Source organism: Manis pentadactyla, chromosome 1 (assembly GCF_030020395.1).
Source record: "Manis pentadactyla isolate mManPen7 chromosome 1, mManPen7.hap1, whole genome shotgun sequence".
NCBI lineage: Eukaryota > Metazoa > Chordata > Mammalia > Pholidota > Manidae > Manis > Manis pentadactyla.
The window spans coordinates 177096022-177120735 of NC_080019.1; the positions used below are offsets into that span (position 1 = coordinate 177096022).

General features: G+C 46.1%; 1 protein-coding gene across 8 annotated transcripts; it reads right to left on the reverse strand.

Moving 5' to 3' along the window:
* Positions 1-577: 577 nt before the first annotated feature.
* Positions 578-24714, reverse strand: ILDR1 (immunoglobulin like domain containing receptor 1). Of its 8 annotated transcripts, XM_057503222.1 has the most exons (9): positions 24455-24714; positions 20343-20423; positions 16750-16920; positions 15251-15400; positions 12532-12651; positions 12110-12256; positions 6301-6432; positions 5264-6081; positions 578-1241 (listed from the first exon to the last, which is right to left on the reverse strand). In XM_057503222.1, the coding sequence occupies exons 1-9, from the start codon at positions 24507-24509 to the stop codon at positions 1200-1202; spliced, it is 1716 nt and encodes a 571-aa protein (XP_057359205.1). In that variant the 5' UTR covers positions 24510-24714; the 3' UTR covers positions 578-1199. The 8 variants fall into 8 exon arrangements, with proteins under 8 accessions (XP_057359205.1, XP_036739349.2, XP_057359212.1 ...); XM_036883454.2 differs by lacking the exon at positions 20343-20423; XM_057503229.1 differs by lacking the exon at positions 6301-6432.

The window sequence follows — 24714 nt, forward strand, 5'->3', positions numbered from 1 at the left end:
AAATGGATGTGTCAACACAGTAGAATCTAAGTTAAGCTTAAGGCCATACACACAAAGATACTGCTGAGGAACACACACACACACGCACACACACAGACAACCTCTTTTCAGGTCATCTCCTTCCCGTCTGCTCAAGGAGAGTCTTTGTGTCGAGCACAAATGGATTCATGAAGTCCCGAAAGGGCAGGAGCAGTAAAGCTTACTACAGGGGGGCATAGCCCCCACTCCCTGGGATTCTCTGAGCAGAACCTACCTGGATACTTCTACTTGGTGAATCTCAACTCTGCAAGACTGAGCAGTACCAGGAGAATAGTGGCTCCAGAACTACACAGTTGGCCTGGCTCTTCTCTGAGCCTTAGGAGGGAATAAAACTTAATTCAGTCAAGTGCACCAAAGTAGAAATTTGAGGCAAAATGTATAGTTCAGTAAATTTTATTTCTTTCTTGTATCTTTATATACTATGTTGTTCCCAAGAGGCATTTAAAGTCGTTTTAATGGAAACATAATATATATATGAAAATATAAATTAGATGTAGGCAAAAAAAAGAGCAAGAGAAAAACAGGGGACAGGCATAAGTCTGGTGCAAAATTGCTTCTCTGTAATTTTCTACATTTGTAATACACAATCCATGAAGGGCACATTGCTGGAGTATGTCTTATGCCATCTCTGACTGGACCCTCAGGAACACTAAGGACCAGGCATGGGTGCGACAAGGTGGACTCACTCCTAACATGGAGATACGCTACAGAGATAAAAAGAAGCTCCCATAGAAACATCCCTGTAATACTCAATAGATTTTCTGCTCCTGTAATGTTTAATTTCCTCTGAAAAATTCCTGAGTTCTCTCTTTTAAAATGGCCATAGTTCTGAGCAGTGAAACCTAGCTGAAGAGTCAGGCTACTAAGTTCCTGAGGGATCATATCCCAGGTAGGATGTAATCACATCCACAAGTCAGAGACTATCTAAAAATGCAGAGTGTGAACCAAGCATAAAACTACAGTCATCAATTCCTCAAACTCTTGTTTTTTATATTCTTCTATTTGATTCTCAGAATCGAAGCCAAAATTGTTAAATATAGACTTGTAATGTCCCTCCCAAGCCAACTGGAAAGCCCCTCCCAGGTCAGCTGGAAATTTAGGTGATGCTGATGACAGGCAGGAGCTGAGACGTAGCCACAGAAGTGTTTTGTGCTCGGTGACTAAATGACCACACTCCTTCCACTATGGGAGCTGTCTCTCTCCTGGAGAAAAGAAGAACACAAAAAATCCCGGTCAGCTGGGAGATACTGTCTATTCACACAATACCCAAGGTGTGCTTCAAGGTAGTGCAAATCCGAGGTGAGGGCAAATGTCACCCTCTATTGGCCAATTGCATTAACACTTCTAAAGTTAGCTGTGAGCTCTAAAGACTTCAGAGTCTAGGAAAGTGTATGGGACAGTACATCTGAATCTAAAAAACTTCCTTGACTCTTCATGAAGCCAGTCTCTTCCCCAGGATTAGCTTTCTCTTCTTATCCACCTCTCTGGAGCCTCTGTCAAACACCTTTAAATACCTGCAAATTTCTTACAAGCTCATTCACTATGTTTCTTACTGAGTTTTAACATCCTCAAGTCTCCCTGAGGCTGAAAAAAAAGCACCCTGTTCCATTCATCAGCCCATTTCCCTGCCATTCATTCATGGAGACATGGCTTGGTTCTTCTTTTCCAATTTATACTCTCCTGAAACATTTCCACTCAGCCCCTTTTTTAAAAGTTTAGTTTTATACTTTAGTATTTCTCTGAAGTTTTTTTTCAAAAATCACTAATTATCTCTTCCTTACCAAATTCAGTTGCTTTTCTTCAGACATTATTCCACTTGGTATTTCATCTTTTTCAAGTTGCTCTGTGAGGGCAAGGACTGTTTGCATCATATTTCTCTATGTATTGTAAGGGATCGTTTCTATTTAAGCTTTAAATATCTACAGCTATAGCCCATGAACATGACCTTCATCTTATTTGAAATGTCAGGAGAAGTATCTGTCCCCAAACAACTGTTCAAAATGCACTGTATATTCATGTTGCTAAAAGAAAAACGTGTGTGTCCATTTTATTAGGAAAATGAGTTTCAGGGAGCTCAATTTCTAAATTGAAATGCTGTAGGATGAGCGTTCTCTGACACAAAGGAAAGCAATGAAATGGGGCAGATGAACTTGTCCAGGGCTCGCTGAAGAAAAACCTAGACATGATCAAGGAAAATAGAGATTTCATTGAAAGTAGAAGATTAAGTATCCAGATCTAAAAAAATTTTTTTAATTAAATCAAAGAGTCAATAAAAAAGAAAAAAATCTTGATTTCTCTACAGAAAGTTTAACTGGGAGAGGAAAGAATGCAGTAGTTTTCCTTTCCATTAGACAGGTGTGTACAGGCCAAGTTTGCAACCAACCAGAAATGCTTTGGGAAGCCCTTCCTGACAGGGCAAGATTAGAAAGAAAGACAATTGATTTGAAAGTGGCCAGGAACACAGGTGCTACTCAGTCTGAAACCAGAGAAGTTTAAAGCTTGATTTTTGTTAAAGCTTCTTATATTTCTGAGGTTTTAGCCTTTGATGGAGTAAAAAGACCATCATAACTGAAGTGATATTTTGGTTGGAGTCCTGGTTCTGGAATCAAGTGGGAAGTGCCTCAACCTAACTTCCATTTGCTCACAGGCACCGTGCAGAGACCAGTTCTTACCTATTTCAGGTTCCCATGAGATCACCTACATGGAAATCTTTGTCCCTTGGTGTTTGCTTGTTAAACATTAATCTTGAGGAAGAAGTTTCCACGTGATCCAAAAGATTTTTTGACTTATTCATATGACTATGACTATTTAATAAAGTACTTTAAATAAGTATTTTTGAAAAAGTTACAGTAAAGCTGTAACTGCTGAAAGCTTGATTTAAGAAGTGATTCATTTCATCTTATTTACCAACTCAGGGTAAGCAGAAACTTCAAGTTATACATAATCAAATGTCACCATCTAGTGGCCCAATTGTATTACCATTTCTGAAGTTGGCTGCAAGCTCTCAAGACTTCAGAGGCTAGGAAAGTGTATGGAAACACCCAGTCCCACCAAGGAAAGGAGCAAAGAGCCGACCCTGGAGACTTTCGCTTCACTAAAGGCATTCAAATTTCAAGTTACCAACAAAACACTGTGCCCTTCAAACCCACCAATCTTCTAGATCAAGCTTTGGTCTGGGCCTCCGGTCACTCAGATAAAGTAAAGTGAGAACTCTATGGGAGACAAGCTCAGAGAGATACAAAACAATGAAGGCTTTTTCAATTATCTTGAGGGAAATCTTTGCCTCTCGTGAGCAACTTTGCAATAAAAATTTGGTTTGATTGTGGTGGAATTACTGGAGTATACATCTTGATGATAAAGGTAGTTGTGATACTTTCAGAAAATGAGGAAGAAATAGGGTTCCCAGAAAACATCATTGCCCCATGTGACTGCCCACTTCTAATGGGGCCACATGAGTTACTGAAAAGGGCACAGGCTTGAGAGTCAGAGGGCTATGTTCAAAGGCTGGCCTCACTCCTGCACTGGATGTGTGATTTGGCACATGTTCCATAGTCTCTCAGGGCTGTTGCAAGGATTAAACGAACTAAGGCTTGGAAAGGGCTTCCCCCAGTGTCCAGAACATAACTGGTGTTCCTTTTACCCTTCTCTCACTTAAAAGAAACCATATAACTTAACTTGAGAAGAAAAAAACTTAACTTAGAGGAAAATAGGATTTGGATTTGGGGCCAAAAATTGGCTTTTTAAATTACATTTTTCTGTTAGAATGAAATGAGAATTTAGTCACTATATGACTAAAGTAACAGCAGTTGTCCTGGCTCTGACTGATTCTGTGTTTTCTTTCAGGAAGTAATTTTCTTACTGGTAACATGGAAGAAAGAGTTGCATCCACTGTGAAATGCAGACAGCAGTGCAAACCTCACAGGGTGCTGTAAGGATTAAGTGAAACGTTGCATAAATGTCCACAGCTCACCACTACACTGTAAGGATACCACTACGCTGCACTATTACCGGTCTTTGCCTCTCTCATGGGACGTCTGTGAGAATATAACCACCACTGATTATTTCAGAAATGCCTGCAGGCCTTCACTACCTTCCTCACGAATCACTCTCTCACCAAGGTTCTTCCCTGGAAACCAGCACTGTGTCTGTTCCTTTGTGCACACCGTGTATGTGACTGGCTTTTAAACAACTCACAGCAGAATTTGCATTTCCAAATGACAGCTGCATCCTTCAGAGTGTGTGAGAGACTAAACTTCTTATTCCTATACTATCCCTCTGCTCTAGGAACTTCCCTCTGAGCCTACTACACATTCCTTTACCTCAACAGAAGCAGAACAGGAAAGGGCGTTAGTCAGAGAAGTAGATCTTTGTGGGTGGTGTGTAATTTGACCCTGAAGGCAGTTCATGAATATTTTGGGGCAAGAGCTGGATATAACTTTGCAAAGTGACAACATTAAGGAATATTATCATTTGGGTATATTAATTATAAAATGATGTTTTAAGACATATCTTTTAAAAATAAAAGATATTTATTTTTATCCTTTGTCTCTCTTTGTCTCTCTTTGTGCCCCTTTGTGCCTGGTCAACTACGACTGGCACCCATGGGCACCTTGCCTATTCACAGAATCCTACAGTTTTGACACAAATTTGGGATACCAGGCTTTTTTTAAAAAATCAGTTTAATGATCCTCTTCAGGGATATCTCAAGAAGGCCTCACCTCAGGTACAGCAGGGACTTGCACACCCAGAAGGGGCAAAAATGTCCTGTCAGGCTGAGTGTTCTAATTTGGGATATGGAAATAGGGCTGCTAAGTAAAGCAAGGCGATCTGACAGGAAGTAAAGCCTTAGCCATGAAGGCCGGCGTTCATGTCTTAGCCCCACTAATCACAAGGTGCTTCTTTATTCTAAGCCTCACTTCCTCATCTGCATACTGGGGGGCCCTGCGTGACCTGCCTCAGGGCACTGTGCTGATGGCTGGACTAAGGATGAGAAGGCCCTCTGTCAGCATGAAGCATGAACCTCTGCTCTGGCCTCTGTGCCTACTGGGTCCCTTCTAGCTCTCACGAGAGGTGGCTCACCGAACCCACAGGTTAAGGTGTGCGAAACAGGGAAGAGGTACCCTCAGCAGCGGCACGCGAGGTGGCCTCTGTCCGTGGTTACCATGCCTGGCTCAGGGGTCCTTTCTGCCCATGCCCGACCCTCAGCAGGATGCCCCAGGCTCACCGAGGGCCTCTCCACACTCCCTTTTTTCCTGCCATTCTTGCTTGAGATGACATCCAGTGAGCGGTAGCTGGGCGGCTTCTCCTCTGGCCAGTTTGGAGAGTGAGACCTGCGGCGGTGGGCCGCCCAGCTCTGGGGCTGCCTCTCCTTCTCCTCCTCGGAGCTCCAGGAACTGAGGCTTGAGGGCGGGGGAGGGGAGTAGCTGCGCGGCCGTCGCCTCCGGGGCCTCTGCGTGCTCTCGCTGGGGCTGGGCCGCCGGGGTCTCTCTGCATAGCGGCTCCTGAGAGGGGGGTGGTTTGGCCGCCAGTGGGCCCCGCTGGACAAGGGGCCGTCACTGAGGCTGTCTCTGTCTGACCAGGCCGCAGGTGGCCCATGCGGCCTAGAGCTGTGGCGCCTTCCACTCCGCAGCTGGTCCCTCTCCCTTCCCTCCAATGCCCAGTGCTTAGGCTCCTGGACCTGGGGCTCCTGGTGGAAATCAGAGGAGTGGCGTTGCCTCCTCCCCTCTCTCAGACCCCAGGGCCCAGGGGGAGCTGGGGAGAGCCACTGCTGGTGGGAGGAGTTGCTGGTCCTCTGTGAGGACGGCGGGTCTCTGATCAGCGGGGGCAGGTGGATGATCCTGCGTTCTACAACCTCCGAGCCGAGAGAGGACAGCATGCTGCCGGGTTGGCCAGATATGGCTCTGAGGTTAGGGGGTACAGGCTGGGCTGTGTTAAGGTTCCGAAGCTCCTTCTCCAAATACTCCAGGATACCACTGGTGACGGGAGGGTGAGTGGTGGTCTGGTTCACTGGCATGTGAGGGAGGCTGGATCGCAGGGACAAATCTGAATAGAAACAAGGATAAGGACATGCAGAACTGCCAGCCCAAAATATGCTATTCACAATCAGGGCACCAAAATGCCATGTCACTTAGCTTGCATCTAACCCCTCCCATTCTCAATCAGAAAGACACTCACCATACTGTTTATGAAGGCCCCAGTGCAGCCCGTGTGCCTACCCTTGCCCTCTGCCCTCTCCCACCCCAAATCTCTGGCAAGGATTACCTTGCTGCAGCAGCAGGTTCATTGGATAAGATGAAACCTGGGAGCTCCTGTCTGCCCCCCAGTATAGGGGTTTTTCCATCATCTGCGGGCCTAGGGCCTGAGCCTGCTTCATGTATCGGTGGCGGGCCAGGGCTGCAGGGGAAAAAGGAAAAATGCAGACCCTCAGCCAGGGCAAGCCCCCCACCTCCCACTTCACTTCTCTCCACCTAGCAGCCGCGCTGAGAGGCCAGTTTCTCTCCTCAAAGTGCATTACGACCTATCTTGCATGGGAGAAAGCGTTCAGGGAATAGTAATCAGTTATTCCTCTGGCAAGGAGTTGGAATAAATTAACTAGGCAAGACTGTAACTCCTGCATCCCCAGAAAGGATACTCTTAAACTTGACTTTCTAGTCTTGAAGACATTTTATCATCCTACCCACTCCCAAGGTCATCTAAAATGTATAGGCAGATACACAGGTATTAGTGGGCAATGAAGTCTGGGGTGACAGGCCACATACAGAAGGTACAGAGGCCAAGCCTTGGAGAAGGCTGTGCGTCAGGGGCTGCCAGGGAAACTCAGGGCTGCCTGCTCAGAGCAGAGCAAGAAAAAGTAAAGGACATCAATGCTGAAGTTGATGGGCAGAAATACTGGTGAAGGGAAGGAGACTGAAGAACATTTCTAGCTGGCCGCCAGTCCTGGCTGAGAGAAAACCAAGGGGAGGAAGGCAAGAGGATGCAAAAAGCTGAAGTGGATCCCAGAGGATCCTTTCTATTCTCCTGACCTTACTAAGGGCTGGGATTTTCCCTAAGTAGTAGGAATCTCAATGGGTGGGGTGGAAGCAGAGAAGGGAGAAGGGAAATACCATTTCCCTTCAGGGCAAAGAAAATAGTATAAAAAAGCAGCACAAGGAAATGTCACTCCAGTCTCTTAAGTGTGGCTAATCTGAAACACAGTAAGTGCAAATTAAAGACAAAAGCATTTAACTGTTTTTGTTCATGAATGTCTGTTTTGAGGTAACTGTGACTGACTGCCACATGCCTCCCAAGGACCATGTCTATCCATGCGTGCAGGAAATGTACTTGCGAGTTGAAGTGCAGGAAGTGCCTGCCTCAGGCCCCCAGCTCAATACTCTCACCTCCTCCTGGGCCCCTCACCCCTCAACCGTGGCCACCCCTAAAGCACGAGTGCTCCACCTGAGGCTCCCTCCTGTCCCAGCAGGAGGGGGTACAAGGCAGGCATTCTGGACCCAGAGGTACAGGGTCGGGGATTTGCTGAGGCCAACAGCTGAGGGGCCATCTGGATGACTACCTAATGGCTCCAGTGTTTAAAAAACTTCCAGCACAACAGGAAGTGATTGCAGCAAAACCCCAGAAGTGTGTGGAGCTCCAGCCCTGATGGTGAGTCATGGCCCAGCCTGGAGGAAATCAGATGTAAACTTAGAGCAGCTCGCCCAGCTGCTACACCTTCATGCCAAGGGACAGCACTGCAGCCCCCTGAAGTCCACATGCTCAGCACCCCCCCTCTTGCGAACAGGTGCCTCCTCCAGCTCCCTCTGTGCCACCATCAGTACACATCATGCCCTGCTTACTATGTACATGTCAGTCACTTTACATAGGCCCTTAGAGAAATCTCTTAATGTGGGCAATAGCTGAGAAGGCTGGGCTCATAGAGGTTGGCTTCCCAGCCCACAGCTGGTGACAGGCAAAAGCAGAGGGTGACCCTGTGTCTGTCTGATGACTAAACCTGTGCTTCTCTTGCCAAACCACAGAGTCCCCCAACTCCTTTATTTCTTTGCTGAAGGAAAAGAAACAAAACATAAAAACCCTTCCCCAGCAGCACCTCCTCATTTTATTTCTCTCCACCTCAGCTCTACACCTTTCAAAACCCACTCCAGGCTGGTCTCTGCCTCCAAGACCTGGGGCTATCTGATTCCACTGGAAGCAGCCCTTCCTCCTGCCCCTCTAACTGAATTCTGTCTTCCTCCAGATGGTACCATTCTCCCTCTAGCCCCTTTCTTCTCCTACTCCCTCAATTCAGTAGGATAGAAAGGGAGAGATGGGCTTACTACTTGCTCCCCAAATGATTTTTTAAATTAATAGGACCCCCTGCACAGATAACTCTTTAGAGACCCTTCTAGATACTCCATGAGCTTTTCTGTCAAATTTCCATATACTCAGAGATTCACCTACAGGCCCCCCTCTTAGCTGCCTCAACTTTTTTCCTGGGGTCCCACCCTTCCCCACTAGAACTGAAAAAATGGGAATGGAAAACATAGCCTCTGAGCTTCTCCCTCACCCTCCTGTCCCTGGCACATGGGGATGTCTGGACTATCAGGTCTTTCTACTGTTCACCTAGTGGGGAATCAGACAGGCAATAAAATAAACTAAGCTTCACAGACTCCTAATAAGTTATATCTGAACCTCAGTGTAGTAAAGTCTGCCTGGGTCACTGTTAACAAGCTAGTTATAAATACATACTCTGGCATCCCAGTCCCAGAGATTCTCCTTGAGTCTAATGCAAGGCAAGAAAACCTATGTTGTTAACAAGCTCTCTGATTCTGAGACACAGGAAGTCAAATTAGAGTCGCCCATTGAGGATTCTCAATAACCTTTTGAGAAATATGTTCCTCAGGGATAGGATTCCTTATGTTTGGGCTTTGAGAGTCATTTAGACTTCCACTTAAATCCTAGAATGTATTGGCTGTGTGATTTTGAGTAAGTTTCTAGAATCTCTGAGCCCAGTCTCATCTGTGAGCTGAGGATAATAATACCTGTTTCACCAGGTTGCTGAGGTTAAATTAGGTAGTACACAAAATGCCCAATATATGACAGTCAATAGATAGATAGTAGCTCTCACTGGTACAGTAAGTCACTGCTCCTGCCTTAGGTATCATAGGAGACAGAAGTACATATGTGGAGACAAAACCACCAAAGGCACATTCTTCATTTCTGAGGAAAACCTGGGGTATATTAAGATATTCCATTAGTTCCAGAAATGACATAACACTTCCACCTCCCGCAGAAACCCTTGCCTCTCCTCCCCTACAGCCGGCATCATCTGTGGTGCCCCTGGGGACCACCAACGGCACTTGCCCGCAGCTGCGCACCACTCTGTACCATCCCTCTCCACTCTCACAGCGCCCCTTCCTTGCCCCTCGGGTGACCCATGGGCATGCAAGCCTTTTGCTCTCTCCGTACTACCAGCTGCCTTGGACTTCACTGGCCAGTTACTTTGGTGACATACTCAGGAGCTTCCTAGAACCCCAGGCCCTTGAACCCTTACCATCTCAACTTTAGGGAACCCCCAGCAGATGCCTTCCGGCCCTACACTGCAGGAGCGGCCTGCACAGTCAGGCAACCAAACTCACACAGCCCTCCTCCCCAATGCTTTCCAGGACTGGGCCACTGACCTTGCTCCCCTCCCCTGGAGCAGCAGGGAAACAATCCTTACTTCTCATGCCTTCCCTCCTCATGAACTCTCAGCGGATGATATCACGTGCTTCGTTGAAGAAGAGGAACCAGCCCTGGGCATGGAATCAGGACCCACGTCTGGTCCAGGACTCACCACTAGCAAGCTGGGTGTAATTGTGGAAAAGCCTCTTCACCTCACTTCCCTCAGCTGTGAGGGGGATGTGGAGGCGGGTGACAGAGATCAGATTCCCAGTGTGGCCTGTGGCTCACTGCAGGATGTGCGAGGAGGTTCTGTGGAAAGGAGGACCAGTAACCCATCTAGGGATGGAAGCTGTTTCTCCAGTTCTCACAGGAAAAAAAAAAGGTTGGTTTCAATAACTTTCATCTCTAAGTTCTATTGTGGGTTGTTTACTAGTTCTAAATGACTAAAATTTGGTGTCATTTTCATTTTTCTCCTCTCTGGCACTCTATTAACGTGCTGGCAAGTGGGAGCAGGTTAGGGAGGTGGGCTGTGGTCAGAGAAGTTTAAGAACCACTGACATCATCCTCAAAGCGCCCCGTGTCTAGATTTTGGCTTGCTGGAATGAAGGCACGCTGGGGCGAGCCCCCTCAGCTTCCCCCTTACACTCCAGTCAATCATCTTGTACCCTTTAATGACTTCCTCTCTCTCTTCAGAGGTCAGGCTGCCTTTCCTTTCCTTTCTAAAGGTAGCCCGATGTCACTCCCACCTGCTCCATCATTCCTCAGTGATCACCTCACTTCTTGATGCTTCACTTTACTCCTTTTCTGTTGGCCTTGACTCTTCACTTACAAATTTGCTTAAGGCTATCTTAATCTAAAAAAACCAACAGTCACACACACACACACACACACCCTTCCTTCCCCACCCAAGCTTTCCTTAACTGCACCCCCCATGTAATCTTCTCTTACCAAATGCTCAGGACAGTCTGCCTAGTCACTTTGAGAGTGACCTCACCTCATCTGCTCAAGTTCAGGGATCTTTATTTGTGACCTACATTTCTTTATTTTACCAGTTCTTCTAAATGAACTCTAACCACTTAGGAGAAACCACTTTCCCCCAGAACCTGTTTCTAAGCTTACTAACAGTGGATACATGTATTATTTGTGCTGGCTTGTCCCCAGCCCTGCCTCTTTTGAGTGTCCTATGACATAGGTATTCTAAGAGGTATCTTGGGAGGGCTTTTCTCCTCTCTTCCTGCATATTACTACTCCAATGGTGGTGACTTCTACATGACTTCTCGTTCAGAAGCCCCTGAAAAGTAGTATGCTCCATGGTCCATATTGAGGTCTCTGCTATTTTTCCTCTCTGTAAGGAGTTCATTGATATCTCTGGCAGTCCCATTGTGATCTACACATAGAGGCTGTGGCAGCCTCTACTGTGGGAAGCGGAGGCACACTTAAGTCAGATGAACATGGATTCAACACCGTCCTGCCACTGTGACTTACTGGCTGTGTGATTTCTCTGACCTTCAGTCTCCTTGTATTTTAAAAATAGTAGTGATACCTCCTTCTAGGGTTGTGAGGATTAATAGGGAAATGTATGCAAAGGGCCTACACATAGCAGACATCCAATAAAAGTTAGTTCTCTTTTCCTGTAAGCAGCAACCCCAGAACACAGGCCTGAAACCAGACTCAGACCACTGACCTCCTTGAAACTGTAGATTAGGTTTTGTTTCTGTCTTAAGAGGCAATTCCTTGTTTTTCCCTTTAAAAAAGTTTCCTTTCAAATGGGCCAATATGACTAAGAGTGGTTATCTTGGGATGCTCAGATTAGTCCTTACACTTTCCTGAATTTCTCAAATATTCACAATGTAATAGTTTTTTTTTATATCATCAGGAAAAGGAAATGTTATTTTAAAAACACAAAAACTCCTTCCATATAAAGCAGTTGATTCCACTCCATCTATTTACTAAGAAAAGATCTTTGTAAAATAATTTTTTATTCTTTTGCCTTCACCAAGTGTTCTGCAGCCAAATTTTTTAGGGCATTCCCTAATTCTGTTTTAAAAGGTCAAATTTCATCCCAAAAAAAGATAACATTAAAAGCAAGATTTTCTGCTCCGTTTCCTTCATCCAAAACAGAGGTTCTGTAAATGTGGCTCTGAGGTCAATAGCACAGAATAACATTACCTAGGAACTTCTGAGAAATATAAATTCTTGGTCCCACCCCAGGCCAATTAAATCAGAAACTCTGTTGGTGGAGGCAGCAACAGTTTCAACAAGCCCTCTGGGTGATTCTTAACTTCGAGAACCACAGTGCCACACCCCTGTCCTCTAACCTCTCACGAGCAGTCTTCTCTCACTGCCACATTCAAACCACTCCCTCCTCCCGCCTTAGGTCCAGGCTGGGTCAGTGCTAGAGGCCCCCAGCAAGCGCAGGTGCGCCAGGCCCGCTCACCTTCCTCGGGGCAGCAGCAGCGGGCGGGGCAGCACGGGCAGCGCACGTGGCAGCAGCAGTAGCGAGGGCAGCACTGGCACCAGCACACGCCGGCCAGCGCCAGCAGGAGGAGGGCCCCCAGGGTGATGAGCAGCACCGTCAGCCAATCTGCGGGGAGAAGCCAGAGGGGTGGGACTGAGCACGCAGGGGACGGCTTCCATCCCATGTCCCCCTCCCACGAACGTGCTCTTGACCTGCAGCTTGAGGCTAAGCAACAGACTGGAGAAAACAGAACAAAAAAAAAGTTTACTATGATAAAGGAACTTCAGATTGGCATCCAACAACAATAACCTGGGCTTGCCTGTTTCTGTTTTCCTTTTTTCTGTGTGTGAAAGTGTCACGGTGGTAGGGACCCAACAGAAAGATCCACAGACAGCACTTACGCAGGACAATGAGCTTCACCTCCTTATCTGGGTCGCCTGACGTGTCCCCTGGAGCTTCAATGGTACAATAGTACACGCCATGGTCCCACCACATCACTTCATTAATCACAAGGTCTGCTCCTGCGAGGAAGGAGGGAGACAGGGCCAGTGGTTAAGGAGAGAGCTCTGGTTTCTGACCCATGGTACCTTCCAGACCCCAGCATTGCCATTCCACATCCTAGGAGGGCCCTTCGTACTTCAGTGAAAGGCTCCAGTTCCTTCCTTTGAGACCCTTCTCTTTTCTCCAAACAGTCTAATGGTGGTAGAACTGACCTTTATTGAGCTCTACTAAGTACCTTTAAAGGATTCTGGACACCTCATTTAAGTCCCACCACAACTCTCTGAGGGGGTGAGGTAGACATTACCTGTTGTCTCCCAGTGTCTATTCTCCCTTTCTCTCATGGTCATGTGCATGGCCATCCAGAATAAGTCACCATTTCCCATCTTCTATCTTCTCTTATAGATAGACATGGACATGTGACTCAGTTCTGGCAGACAGACTAGAAGCAGAAGTGTCACATGCTGACTCCCAGGAACTTTCTCAAAACAGATGGGAATACCCTTGCCTTTTTCTTCTTCATCTCTCCTTCTACTCTGGTATCTGTAAAGCAAATGTGATGGCTGCCATCTTGGACCATAAGGAAGAAGATATTCTTGGTGAGCTGGAAGGAGCTCAAGTCCGTAAGGACTTAATGCAACAAGAGCCACCACACTAGTTCTGAACCATCTACCTCCAAATGTATACATAAGAAGCAATACATTTTACTAAGTCACTAATACTTTGGGCCTTTGCTTACTTGTAATCAAATTTAATCCTGCTATAGTGGGTATGATTATTAGTTGCATTTCAGATGAGGAAACCAAGACTCCAGGAGGCTAAGAAACATACCCAGAAACAGAGAGATAATGCTTCAGCAGAACTAAGTTCAAACCAATGTTTCTCCCTCAAAACTGGTGCTCTTAACCACTAAAGCTCTAAGGTCCTCTTCAAACTGGGTGGAAAACTCCACATCCTGGATCCCTCACCGGCTGTGAATAGACACCTCTAGTTCTTGAAGAGACAGGTTATAAGATGAACTTGAATAAATAAGGATACAATGCCAGTATTTTAAGAGTAAATGTTACTCAAGAAAAGAATTTCCGTTCTTGTGAGCACCAAGTGCTGTGCCATGAATATAGATGGATGGTATGCTCAAGTTTAGTGAATGCAGTAAATGTTCATTAAAGACCTTTCACAGGTCCAGCACTATGTCAGACACTGGAGATTTGAAGAGAAACAAGATCTACCTCTACCCTGAAAAGGCTTAAAGTCCAGTTAGAGGTATCAGCACAGCCTCCATGTCACTAATTTGCCCACAGTGAGCACCAGGGGACAGCTTCAAATTCTAAAGATCTTAGCATTATAGACTTGCTCCTGCTTAGTTGGCAGTCATATCTGCAAATTTTCACTATCTGTTTGTCAAGAAATATTTATTGAGGAAATGAAACAAAAACACGAGGTCACACTCCACTGGAGCTAACTTCGACTTCTGTTTCCTTCTGTTTCTACGTCAATCTCTACAATTTTTTCCTACCCATGATTTTCCAAGCCCACTTACCTTTCCCAGAAACAAATTTACCACAGACTTGGAAGAACGGTGAAAGCGCTCTGGGGCAAATTCTCCATTGTATACTGTGAATTATAAATCTGCCCCAAGTTTTACTAGAGACATAAAGATTATTTTAGGGGTGCCAGAATAATGAGGGCATCCAGATACATTAATATTTTTAATGATTTGACAACTGATTTTACCAGATCATCTCAAATGAATGCAAACATGGGCATAAAAAGTATCAGAAAACAAGGGCTCCAGGACACTATCATCTTACTTAATCCTAACAGCTCTCCCAGAGAGAGACTGCGGCAAGTCCCATTTCATAGAAATTGAGGTTAAAAAAAAATTGAAGGGATTTTCCAAAGTTCGGACACCCTGTAAGGGCAGAAGAGGGACCCACACCTGAGTCTGCCTGCAGAATCAGGGCTCTAAGCAGGGAAGTAGGGCTTCTCTGCACTAGACACTAAGAGCAGATACACTTTAGACATAGCTCTCAGATACCACATTTGCTGACACTTCAATGTCGGGAGGCAGAGGCCAATGTGCCTCTCTTTCAGATGAGGTAAGAGAGGCCAGAGAAAGTATCTGCTGCTGAGCACTGAGCTAGCAAGCAGAGATAACAGGACACCCAGCCAGATCTTTTGATTGTAAGGCCAGTGTTCTTTCCTCTACCAATGGAAGGTGATAGTCTCACGCTGGCCTTCCACCTGGAAGCCCCCTATTGCCTTAGTGATGTACAACAGGAGGGCCCAGAGGGAACTCAGGGATCTGGGGTTTCAGCAGGCCCCTAAGAGCAATTTGTGGAAGGGCTCAAAGGAGTCACACCTTAGCCCTAAATCTCAGCGAAGCAAAGGAAAGCAGCCACTCCCAGACCTTTAGCCAAAGCTGCAGAACATCCTTTCACCCAGACCAACTTCCAGGGGAGTGACTTCAGATGGTACACATCTGGCACTCTCCCCAAACAATGACCAAGCGGACCATCAGGCAGCAGAAGAAAAGGGAAATCCCCACCGTGACTCAGCCTCCTGGGCCTGGTGTCTGCGCCTGTCACTGCCCCAGTTCCCTGCTGCCTCCCCCACACTCACGGTTCTGGATGGTGATCTTGCGCTGCCGGTAATCCACCCCCAGCACAGGCTCGTTCTGCCCCCGCCTCTGGGCCACGATTCGAACCTCCCGCTGGCTGTCATTGCAGTCGTTGGATGGGTCCTGGCCCAGGGATAAAGCTGCCTGGTATGCTGAGAAAAGAAGACACACGCAAGTCACACAGCAATGGGGAATTCCCAGGAGGAAAGGTGCCTTTACTATCCCCCAGAGCAGTGAAGCATCTCAATTTTTTCTGAGTCTATGCATCCGCTAGGAATCTTGTTCAACAGGAAGATTCTGCTTCTGTAGGGCAGGAGTGAGAAACTGAGAGTAGGCATTTCTAATGAGCTCCCAGGTGATACCAAAGAATCACATTTTGAGCAACAAGACCCCAGGCCCCACTAAGAGGCCATCATTTCCCAATCCTGGCTATATCCCCCGCCTCCCAGTCCACCTTCCCTTTCCTCATATTCAGTCACCCCTGACTTCGCTCCCACAGGGTTCATCTACCTGCCCTTACAATACAAGGTTAAATCTGCCAGGGGCAAATGCCTACTACCCTAGTCTCTCCTACCTTACCCCAGGCATTTTAAGAGTAACCTCCAGGAAACAATGACTCTATTTAGAGAGCACTATTTTGGGGACAATGCCAGGCTCTGTGGGTGGTCCAGACAGATTTTGGGGTTCACACTGTGAGTCAAGGCTAAAAGAGGTTAAAGCTGATGCTTCCCCCTCCTGCCCTCCTTTTCTTCATCTCAGGGAAGCTCACTTCCTTCCCACAAACAGGGTGTCTGCTTCTGTTCTCAAAATTTCTACAAGGTAATGCCCCCACGCTGATGATGGGAATCTCGGTTCCTTTGTTCTTTGAGAGGCAGAGGTGGAGAGCCAGGAAGAACTTTGGTTCCAGACAGCAGAACTGCCGTGAGCAGGGCTGTTGTCTTGGAGAGGCAGAGCTTGGTTAAATGTTAAGGGGAGTTGGGCAGCACTATGAGAGGTCTGACAACGACGTGTTCCCCGTGAGGAGCTCTCCATCGCTGAGTGTCCAGTCAGCCACCTGGAAGGTTGGCTGTAGCAGGGAATGCGGCCGCGGGTGCGAGGTTCACGAATGGCCACTCCTCAGGTGTCTTGAGGGGTGTGAGAGCCTTCCTGCCTGCATTCTGAGGTGGCGGGGCAATGGGGGGCAGCTCTGCATCCTTATCTCAGGGTACTGGCATAGCCAGGAATGGACTAGGAACGCAGGACTTGCTGCCTTTTAAAAACACAGGAACTGCTTTAAATCTTTTTAGAATGAAGTAGAACATACATCTTAAATAAAACAGTTGTGACCTTGAATAAGTTACTTCCTCTGCCTGGGCTCAGTTTGTTTATCTATATTTCATGAGGGGACTGCATTAAGGGCTCTTTGGGGCTTTTTCTCACTGATAAGGATTTGTGATCCTAAATAATTCTTATGCCCTATTTCTCAGAGGGACCTGGGCAGAGCCGTGAAGACAGCACTCACACGCAGAGTAGTAGTCGAAGATGGGGTCCTTGCAGAAGGACTTGAAGCGCCACGTCACTACCACGTCCTGGAGCTGCGCGGAGGTGGTGTAGTCGCATTTGAGGACGACAGAGGCAAACAGGGTGACATAGCGCTCTGCGTGCTGGACCGTTACCAGCAAGGACAGGCACCCTGTAGACGAGAGTGGGAGACAATGCTGGAGGCAGACTGTGTCTCTGGGAGGTGACCCACTTCTGTTCTGTGCATGGGGAAATAACATGGTGCAAAGCAAACATACTCCCTGACTGGGAGCCCACAGGCAAAGTCTGAGCTCTTCCTGGCCTGGGCAGGGTGAGGGGTGGAGACCGCACAGGCACCCTGGGGGAGATGGTGCAGGAAAGGAGCAAGGAGCTCATGGTCTGTCAACAGAAATAACACATCCAACAACAATAAAGAGTATGTATTGAAAGACGGCCATATATGTACTGGGATACACCTGTTAATATATATTTTTTCATGTTACTTCTCTTCTTAAAATGTTTTCCCACTTCCCTAGATAAAGTTCAACCTCCTTAACCAGGCCTATGAGGCTGATCAGGTCTGCCTCCAGCCCTTCTCTGCTGCCTCATCTCTTTTCACGCCCCACCTCATGCTCAGGGCCTCAGCCACTGTGAACTTGCTTCAGTCCTGCCCATGCTCCTATCACCATCTTTTCCAGGTCTTCCTGCATGTGGGTCTTTCCATCTGACCTGCCACCACTCCATTCCCTTCACTAGGTTCCTTAGCTGCACTGTCACCTCCTCAAGAAGTCTTCCCTGACTTCAAGTCTGAGAGAGGGGCCTCCCTCTGTTTTCCCAAAAGGCTTTGTCCTACCCCCAGGCAGCATTTTTCACATTTCTTGGTGAAGGTCTGTGCACTATAGGCTCTGAGAAGGCCATCTGGATTTGTCTCTAACTCACTATTCAAACACAAACACTTCATACTGGTCCTGTTACCCCCTTGGCATCCAACAAATGTTTGGTGAATAAACAATGGGATGAATGACCAAGAAAACATTAACCAATGGAAACTGGCAGTACAGATACTCAACATAAGCATAAATCAAGTAAAACAAAAAATAATCAGGCTGTGACAAATTTTTTATCAAGAAAGACATGAAGAAATGAATAATTTTTCTTTTTCTTTTTCAAAACTCACTCTCTCTACCCTCCCAATCTGCAGACATACTTACAGGTCTGCCTTGATGCAGAACCAGGTGGCAGAGAACCATCAGGAGGGACTTTGGCACAGTCAGAGGTCCACACATGATCAACATCTTTGAATGTTCCTAGGTCCATATAATCTCTAGGCCATGGTAGGGGATCTTCCCACGGGAGGTTTAGTGTAGAGCAAAAGGACTCACACTTGAGTGTGTAGCCCAGGAGGACTTGTAACAGCCCAGATTGCTGTCAGTAGGAGTTTCTAATTCAGTAGGACTTAGATGGGACCCAAGAACTTAACACTTCTAACAGATTTCCAGGAGATACTAATATTACTGCTCTGGGCACCATACTTTGAAAACTACTCTTCTCAAAGGTGTAGACTAGATTTAAAAAAAAAAAAAAAAGAACAAAAACCAGGCTCTGGACTCAGATACAACTGGATTTGAATCAAACTTTTCTACTTACTTGGTTGGACATTGGACAAGTTATTTACTCACTCTGAGCTTGTATTGCCTCTGCAATGAATGGAGATTATAATATACCAACTTCATCAGGTCCTTGCAAGAATGCAATGAGATAACCCACCTCTGGCCCTTGGCAAGGTGCCTAGAACATAGACTGCCATGTTGGCATCAGTGTGTAAGTCTCTTTCTCACCTTTCCCTTTTTACAAGGGCCAAGGAGAAAGGGGTTCAAGCTGGGGTTCTCTCCAGTGGAGTTCTCCAGTGGGGCTGTCTTCATTTTGACTAAGTTACTCCCACAAACAAAACAAATATAGTCACTCCTGTACAGAGCAGCTGGGTGAGCCTGGCTCTATGGCCAGAGCCACAAGTTTCTGGGTCTTGCCTCATCTTCTGGACACGGCCCTCCTAAGACAGTTCACTGTGGGTTCTAATGGGCTCCTGCACCCACTTTTCTCATGTCTATGAAGAGAGAGCAGAATGCTGCTCACAACAGGCTCTGGTTCCCAGACCCAAGCATGTCCAGAGCTAGGCTGTCGTGAGGATACACCTGTGATGGCCATGCAGAGAGGGTCCACAGAAGTGTGGGGGAGACCTGGGGCTGGGGGTAGGGGGGAGAGAAGAATTCATGGGAGAAACTGATTTAAGCTGGAGCCTAAGACTCAGGTAAGTTAAGATTACACAGAAGAAATAGGGAGAGACCAGAGAAACTCATTATTTCAGGACTGATCCAAGAAGTGAGCGAAGGCCCTTATCAGAAAGGGGCAGTTACTTGGGGAACCAGGTCTCTGGCTTTGCAAGACAGAGGGAAGAAACGAGGTGGGCCTGGTGGTGGTTAGTGGGGTGAAATCTAAATCGCACTCCATAGTCTGTTTCTAGTTAATGGATAATCACTAACATTCTTCAAAGAAGCATAAATAGGGTGAAAATGGTGTTTTTAGGAATATGGATGACTTCCTTATTCAGCTGTGAATAGAAAAGCAAGGTCATTTTGAAAATAAGCCTTAAGTAGTTTGGGAAAAAACAGCTGCTCCCTCTACTACCTGTAAGATTCATGGAAATCAGTCTAACCAGCATGGATGAGCTGGCATCTCAAGCCTAACATGGATTATTTCATAATCTGTTTCTTTAGTTTTGCTTCTCCTCCCTCACCACCCCTTTATTTTTTCCCAGAACTGACCTGAAACAGATCTTGGAGCTTTCACCCAACACAGCTTTCACTGAATAGAAACAGTTACAAGTAAGATTTTTACAATGAATGGGATGGCACAGTCAACATTAGCTTATTTTGGTCAGTAACATGTATGGACTGGAATAGAGAGAAGAGCACTGATTTGTAGTCTACTAGGTTCACATAGCACTTTCAAATGTCTTCTTTTATACACTAAATATGTTCCCTGGGAGGAAACTAGCTGCACCATTTCATACCCAGCGAATCTGAGACTGCAAAAGGAGAATGGTTTATCTGTGGTCATTCATTTTTCAAAGAGTCAAGATCCAATCTCCTGAGTGGCACTCTTGTCCCTCTGCCTGGCTGTATTGAAGTAAAGGTGGATGTTTGGCATTCTTTAGCTTGCAAACAATTGGATTATGGGACCAGGCTACATGGAGCAATAATTACTACACAATTGGCAGCAGTTACTCTGACACTGTCGTTAATAACCTACATGTTCTTTATTGTGCTGGACAGTAATTCAGCCTAAGTAGAAGTTTATTCAGAGGCCTCTAGTCAACATGATTGGTGTAGAGGTGGAACATTTGGAGGGGGAGGGAGCAGGTTTGCTGGGGGTCAGAGAGGGAATTTGGTTAGAGCCAGAAGTTGCTCTGGGGTAGATTTGAAGATTGCTGAATCTGAAACTGAGGGCATCACCTTCATTACCAAATCCTCACTTAGCAACCTTTCCATGAATGCCCTTATTATGGGCAAACCGCACTGGGGTGACATGACGCACCTTCACCTGCGTCAGCACTGGCTTTGCTTCTGGGTAGGACTCTTTTATTCTTTGATTTCATCCCTTTTGTGAATTTCAAACCTGAAATATATGCCAGGTTCCCATATGTTTTGACCATGCTGTGCTCATTGACACTCCCATCAGGGGTCTGCCGGCCCCACAGTGCCCTGCGCAGCTCTCAGACTTTCGCCTCTTGCCCACCGCCCCCCCAAGGACAGTGGGGAAGAATCCCAGAACAAGGGGGCCAAGCAACCAGTGAACCCTTTCCCTCTTCTCAATTACTGCTCTGGATCTCGGCATCTACTGTATGCTGGGTGACATATACATTGTTTCTAATCTTCACAAAACCCTGCTAGGGTGGGACCACCCTGCTCTTATCTGTGGACAAAAGTTCAAAGACTATATAATAAGCCAAGCCCTGTCAGCCACAGGATTTGAACTCAGGTCCTGCTGACCCCAAAACACAATCTTTCCTAAGCAGGCAAGCTTGACCTTCCACATGGAAGTCAGAGCCAGACTCTCAGAAAGCAAGAGGATTTTCCAGATTTGGAGGAAGACAAGGAAGTGGCAAGACAGCCCATCTCAAGGGCAAAATTTTACCCCATACTTCTTTCCCTTTAGCCTCTGACTTCTCTGTAAAACTAACCACATTGGGCATGCACACTACTTATCAGGTGAGGTCTTCAAGAAGAGACCAAGGACAGCAGAAGCTGGGCTGAACATATGAATAGATTAAAAAAGATGAAGGCCCTGTTTATAGATGTCCCGGGTGCACTGTTGTATTCTGCATATTGTATATTGCACTATGAGTTCTCAAATTCTTAAATTTTCTTCATCCTGAAGTATCTCCTTCTCCTCAATATTCATTACTATCTAATTTCCTAGCTCTCTTCTCCATTTTCTCGTGAAAACTTTAATTCTAAAGACATACTTCCTGAGTTAAGATTCTGCCTCCACTCCCCCACCTGTTAAAAATCCTGACAAGTTATTTCTAAACTACAGTTGTTTCTTTGCAAAACTGGGATGATGATACTTGTCTGATCAGGTAATAGTGAAGATTAAAAGGAGGTAATGCATGTCCAGCATCTAGCAAAGACCCTGGCACATAACAGACAATAAAATTAGCTGTCATTTGTATCATTTGTACTCATATTGCCTACCTGAAGAGATGGACATAAACTGAGAATAGCATGTAAGCATTCTGAAAGAATTTAAATGATGCAACTGTAAACTGTCATTACTGTTTTCTCTTTGCAAAATGAGTTGCTGCATTAAAGGCTTTTAAAGCTATGTCACTGTACCCTCGCAAACCCTGCTCCTTTGTGTAAGAGGGAGGAAGGGAGACTCGTCGTTTTAGGGTGGAAAGTGAACTTCAGATAAGATGTCAGTGCTCAAGGGAAGGAGGGAAGGGGAAGGGGATTCTCGGTTTCCCGGCATAAGGTACTTTCCAAGACTGCACTGCACGAGGGTGGGGACTACCATCCTACACTAAAGTGGAAGGAAAACATACCGATGAACAATTATCTTTACAACTAAATGCCATGTGTTTCCAAATATATGCATAGCTCCGTACATTTATTTATTCAGTCTGTCTTCCCTGTATAGATCAGACTGGGCAACAGGTTTTACAGTTTCTAAAACATGTTACCCATATAGCATAGGGATATGGGTGCAAATTTTTTTTAAAAAAGTATTTTCAGGGGAGTGAATGGCATTTCCCTTCCTTTCCAAATGGAGTCCTGCTTGGCAGACAGGGAGGGAGAGCACGGTTTCATCTGGCAAGGGGCAGTGGCCTAGTGCTAACTCTGATGAAAGGTCTCAACCCCTGCATGTTTTTCAGGCACCCAGCCACCTCTGCTCCACTGAGCAGGTTAACAAAAAGTACACAGGCTTAATTCTGTCAGAGTTTATGTCTGAGCAAGCTATCTCCCCAAGTATATTTGCCATGGTACTTGTTACAGTTCCTTAGATAACAATGTAAATATGAGAAGAATCAAGGGGATCAGGGACAGGCAATGAGTATGGAGAGGAAGTAGGGGATCAAGAGTTAGAAAAGAAGAAAAAAGTGACAAAGAGAGGCGGGTTGGGGCAGAGGAGGAATGATGTCTATGTATTTACATGTTTAACAAAGGTCTGGCATGTGCTACTCAACAGTGCTGGGCTCCGGTGGTGCTAAGCATGTGGCTACCCTGGGGAGGAAACTGGCACACATACTGAGCACCTACCCTGTTGTCAGACATGGCACTGGGTGCTTTATCATACAGTACCTCATTTAATCTTTGTAAAAAAAATCCCATGACATAAGCCTCATTTTTATCTCCTAGATGAAGGAAATCTCCGGGTTAAGTAAATGGCTTCAGGTCATGTAGCTAGGAAGTGGCAAAGACAGTCTTACACTTATACCTGTAAAACTGCAAAGCCTACACTGCTTCCCTGGACCACCTGCCTGGATAAGCTTTCTCACCATGAAGGTTTAATCCTTTAAGGAATATTCACAAATTTAAGAGACAGTCACAAGTTGATTTTGATCATCTTGTATAGAAACCCTCTTTTCATTTCTTGTTTATAAACATAAAATAAATAACAAGAAACTTCAAACACTAGAGAAGACCACGAAGTAAAAAGTTCCTCCCTGCTTGCCACAAATTCCACTGTCCATACCACTGTTGACAATTTGGTGTATATTCCTCCACATCTTTTCCTACACTTCAAAAAAAAAATTATACACATTGACTTGCAACTTTGTTTTTCCTTCAAACAAATGATATATTATTATATTCTATGTCAGTGTAAATAGATCTAATTTTTGTAGTGGCTGCATGAAAATTCACTACATGAATGAACCATAATTTACCTAATTTCTTAATGATGGGCATTTTTTATAGTTTTGAATTGTTAAATTAGGTGAGGTTTAGCCCATTTCCTTGTGTATCACGAAGTCCAACATCTAGTCTTGTCAGCTACAGACAATTTATAGAGTGCATACCCTACAGAAAATGTAAACCAGAGAACCTTAGAGATACCTATTTCCCAGTTTTCCTACCCTTTCAAAATTCTCCCTTTTATTCTCAGCATTAAACTTAAGCTATTGTAGAATCCTGTGTGATTATTTAGTTATATAGCTCAGCAATTTTCATGTCCTATCAGCAAAAAAGGAATTCTGCCTGAACCTTCCTGTTACCTTTTCCCTCAGAAAAACACAAGACTTCAAACTATAGTCTGTGAGCAAACTGAGCTGACCTCCCACTGACAACTTAGAGATCAGAGGGCAGCTATTCCTAAAAGAGGGGGGAGATGGTAAAACTAAATCGAACATGGCAGAACTTTCCGGGGAACTCTTAGGTTCCTGTTTGTGGCCCACATCTACATCCTAACTGGAAGGGACTGAAGGAGCCTGCACATTCCGTCGCTCAGCCATCCTTCCCTCGCTGGTCTCCACTGCTGATACACACTCCAGTCATATTTCCAAGAGGTACACTGAGGCACAGAATACCATGCTTTCCAAAGCAGACAGGATTAATGGGGGAGGTTAAGAAAAGGAAGGAGAGGGTGGGTGGTTGGGCACTTGAGCATACTGTGCAAGGGGGAAAGTCAGGAAAGCAGGTGGGTACAAAGAAAATAGAAATGTGACACTGAACATTTAGCAAAGAGCCAAATGCTTTGGTACTGTAAGATAGATTCTCAATCAGACAGAACATTCCGGTGTACTGAGGACATTATAACCTCCCAGGAGTGAAATAAATGCATTTCTGGGCCAATATGGTTGTCACGGTATCTAAAACCTAAAAGCAAGTATAAGATGACAGGAAAAATTAGGAATTGTAAGACTGGCGTTTCCACCTCCATCAGTTCAGCTGTGGAGACCAAGAAGTGCCTAATGACTTCAGAAGGGGAAGCCCAGAGGCTCTAGGTTTCTTTCTTAGTTGCACCTGTTTCCGAAGGGTCTCCGCTAATAAAAGAGGAAAACAACAGGTTCCCACAGGCAGAAACTCGATCCAGTTCCCGCACCTCCTGCCTCGGCTGCCCTACCCTGGGCCAGCTCCGCAAGGCCGGACAACAATGGCTTCCTGTCTCCTTGGGGCCAGGGTGGGCCCCGCTTTCCCACGGCTCACCTGCCGGGAGCCAGGTGAAGAGCAGCAGCCAAGATGCAGGCAGCTCGGCGCCCATGCCGGCCCCGCTCTGGCCCCTTTCAGCTCAGGGATTCGGGGGCACTAGGTCTTTCTTCCGCAGCTGCCGCCCCAGGACGCGCCACTTGCCCAGGAATCCCTCCGGATTCCCCTCACTCGCCGCAGAGCGGCTGGGGGGCCGGCCTGGGTCCGCTGGCAGGTACCTCCGGGCGCCTCGCACCCCAGGGTGCTCCCCGCGGCTCCGC

What these genes read in the sequence shown, in the direction of transcription:
- ILDR1 (XM_057503220.1), bottom strand. Translation starts at nt 24,509, where the DNA reads ATGGGCGCCGAGCTGCCTGCATCTTGGCTGCTGCTCTTCACCTGGCTC. An exon ending in CAAGATCACCATCCAGAACC is followed by an intron (nt 12,652 to 15,250) that starts GTGAGTGTGGGG and finishes CCTTCCTCGCAG; the next exon opens with GAGCAGACCTTGTGATTAAT. An exon ending in GAACCTGCTGCTGCAGCAAG is followed by an intron (nt 6,082 to 6,300) that starts GTAATCCTTGCC and finishes GTTTCTATTCAG; the next exon opens with ATTTGTCCCTGCGATCCAGC.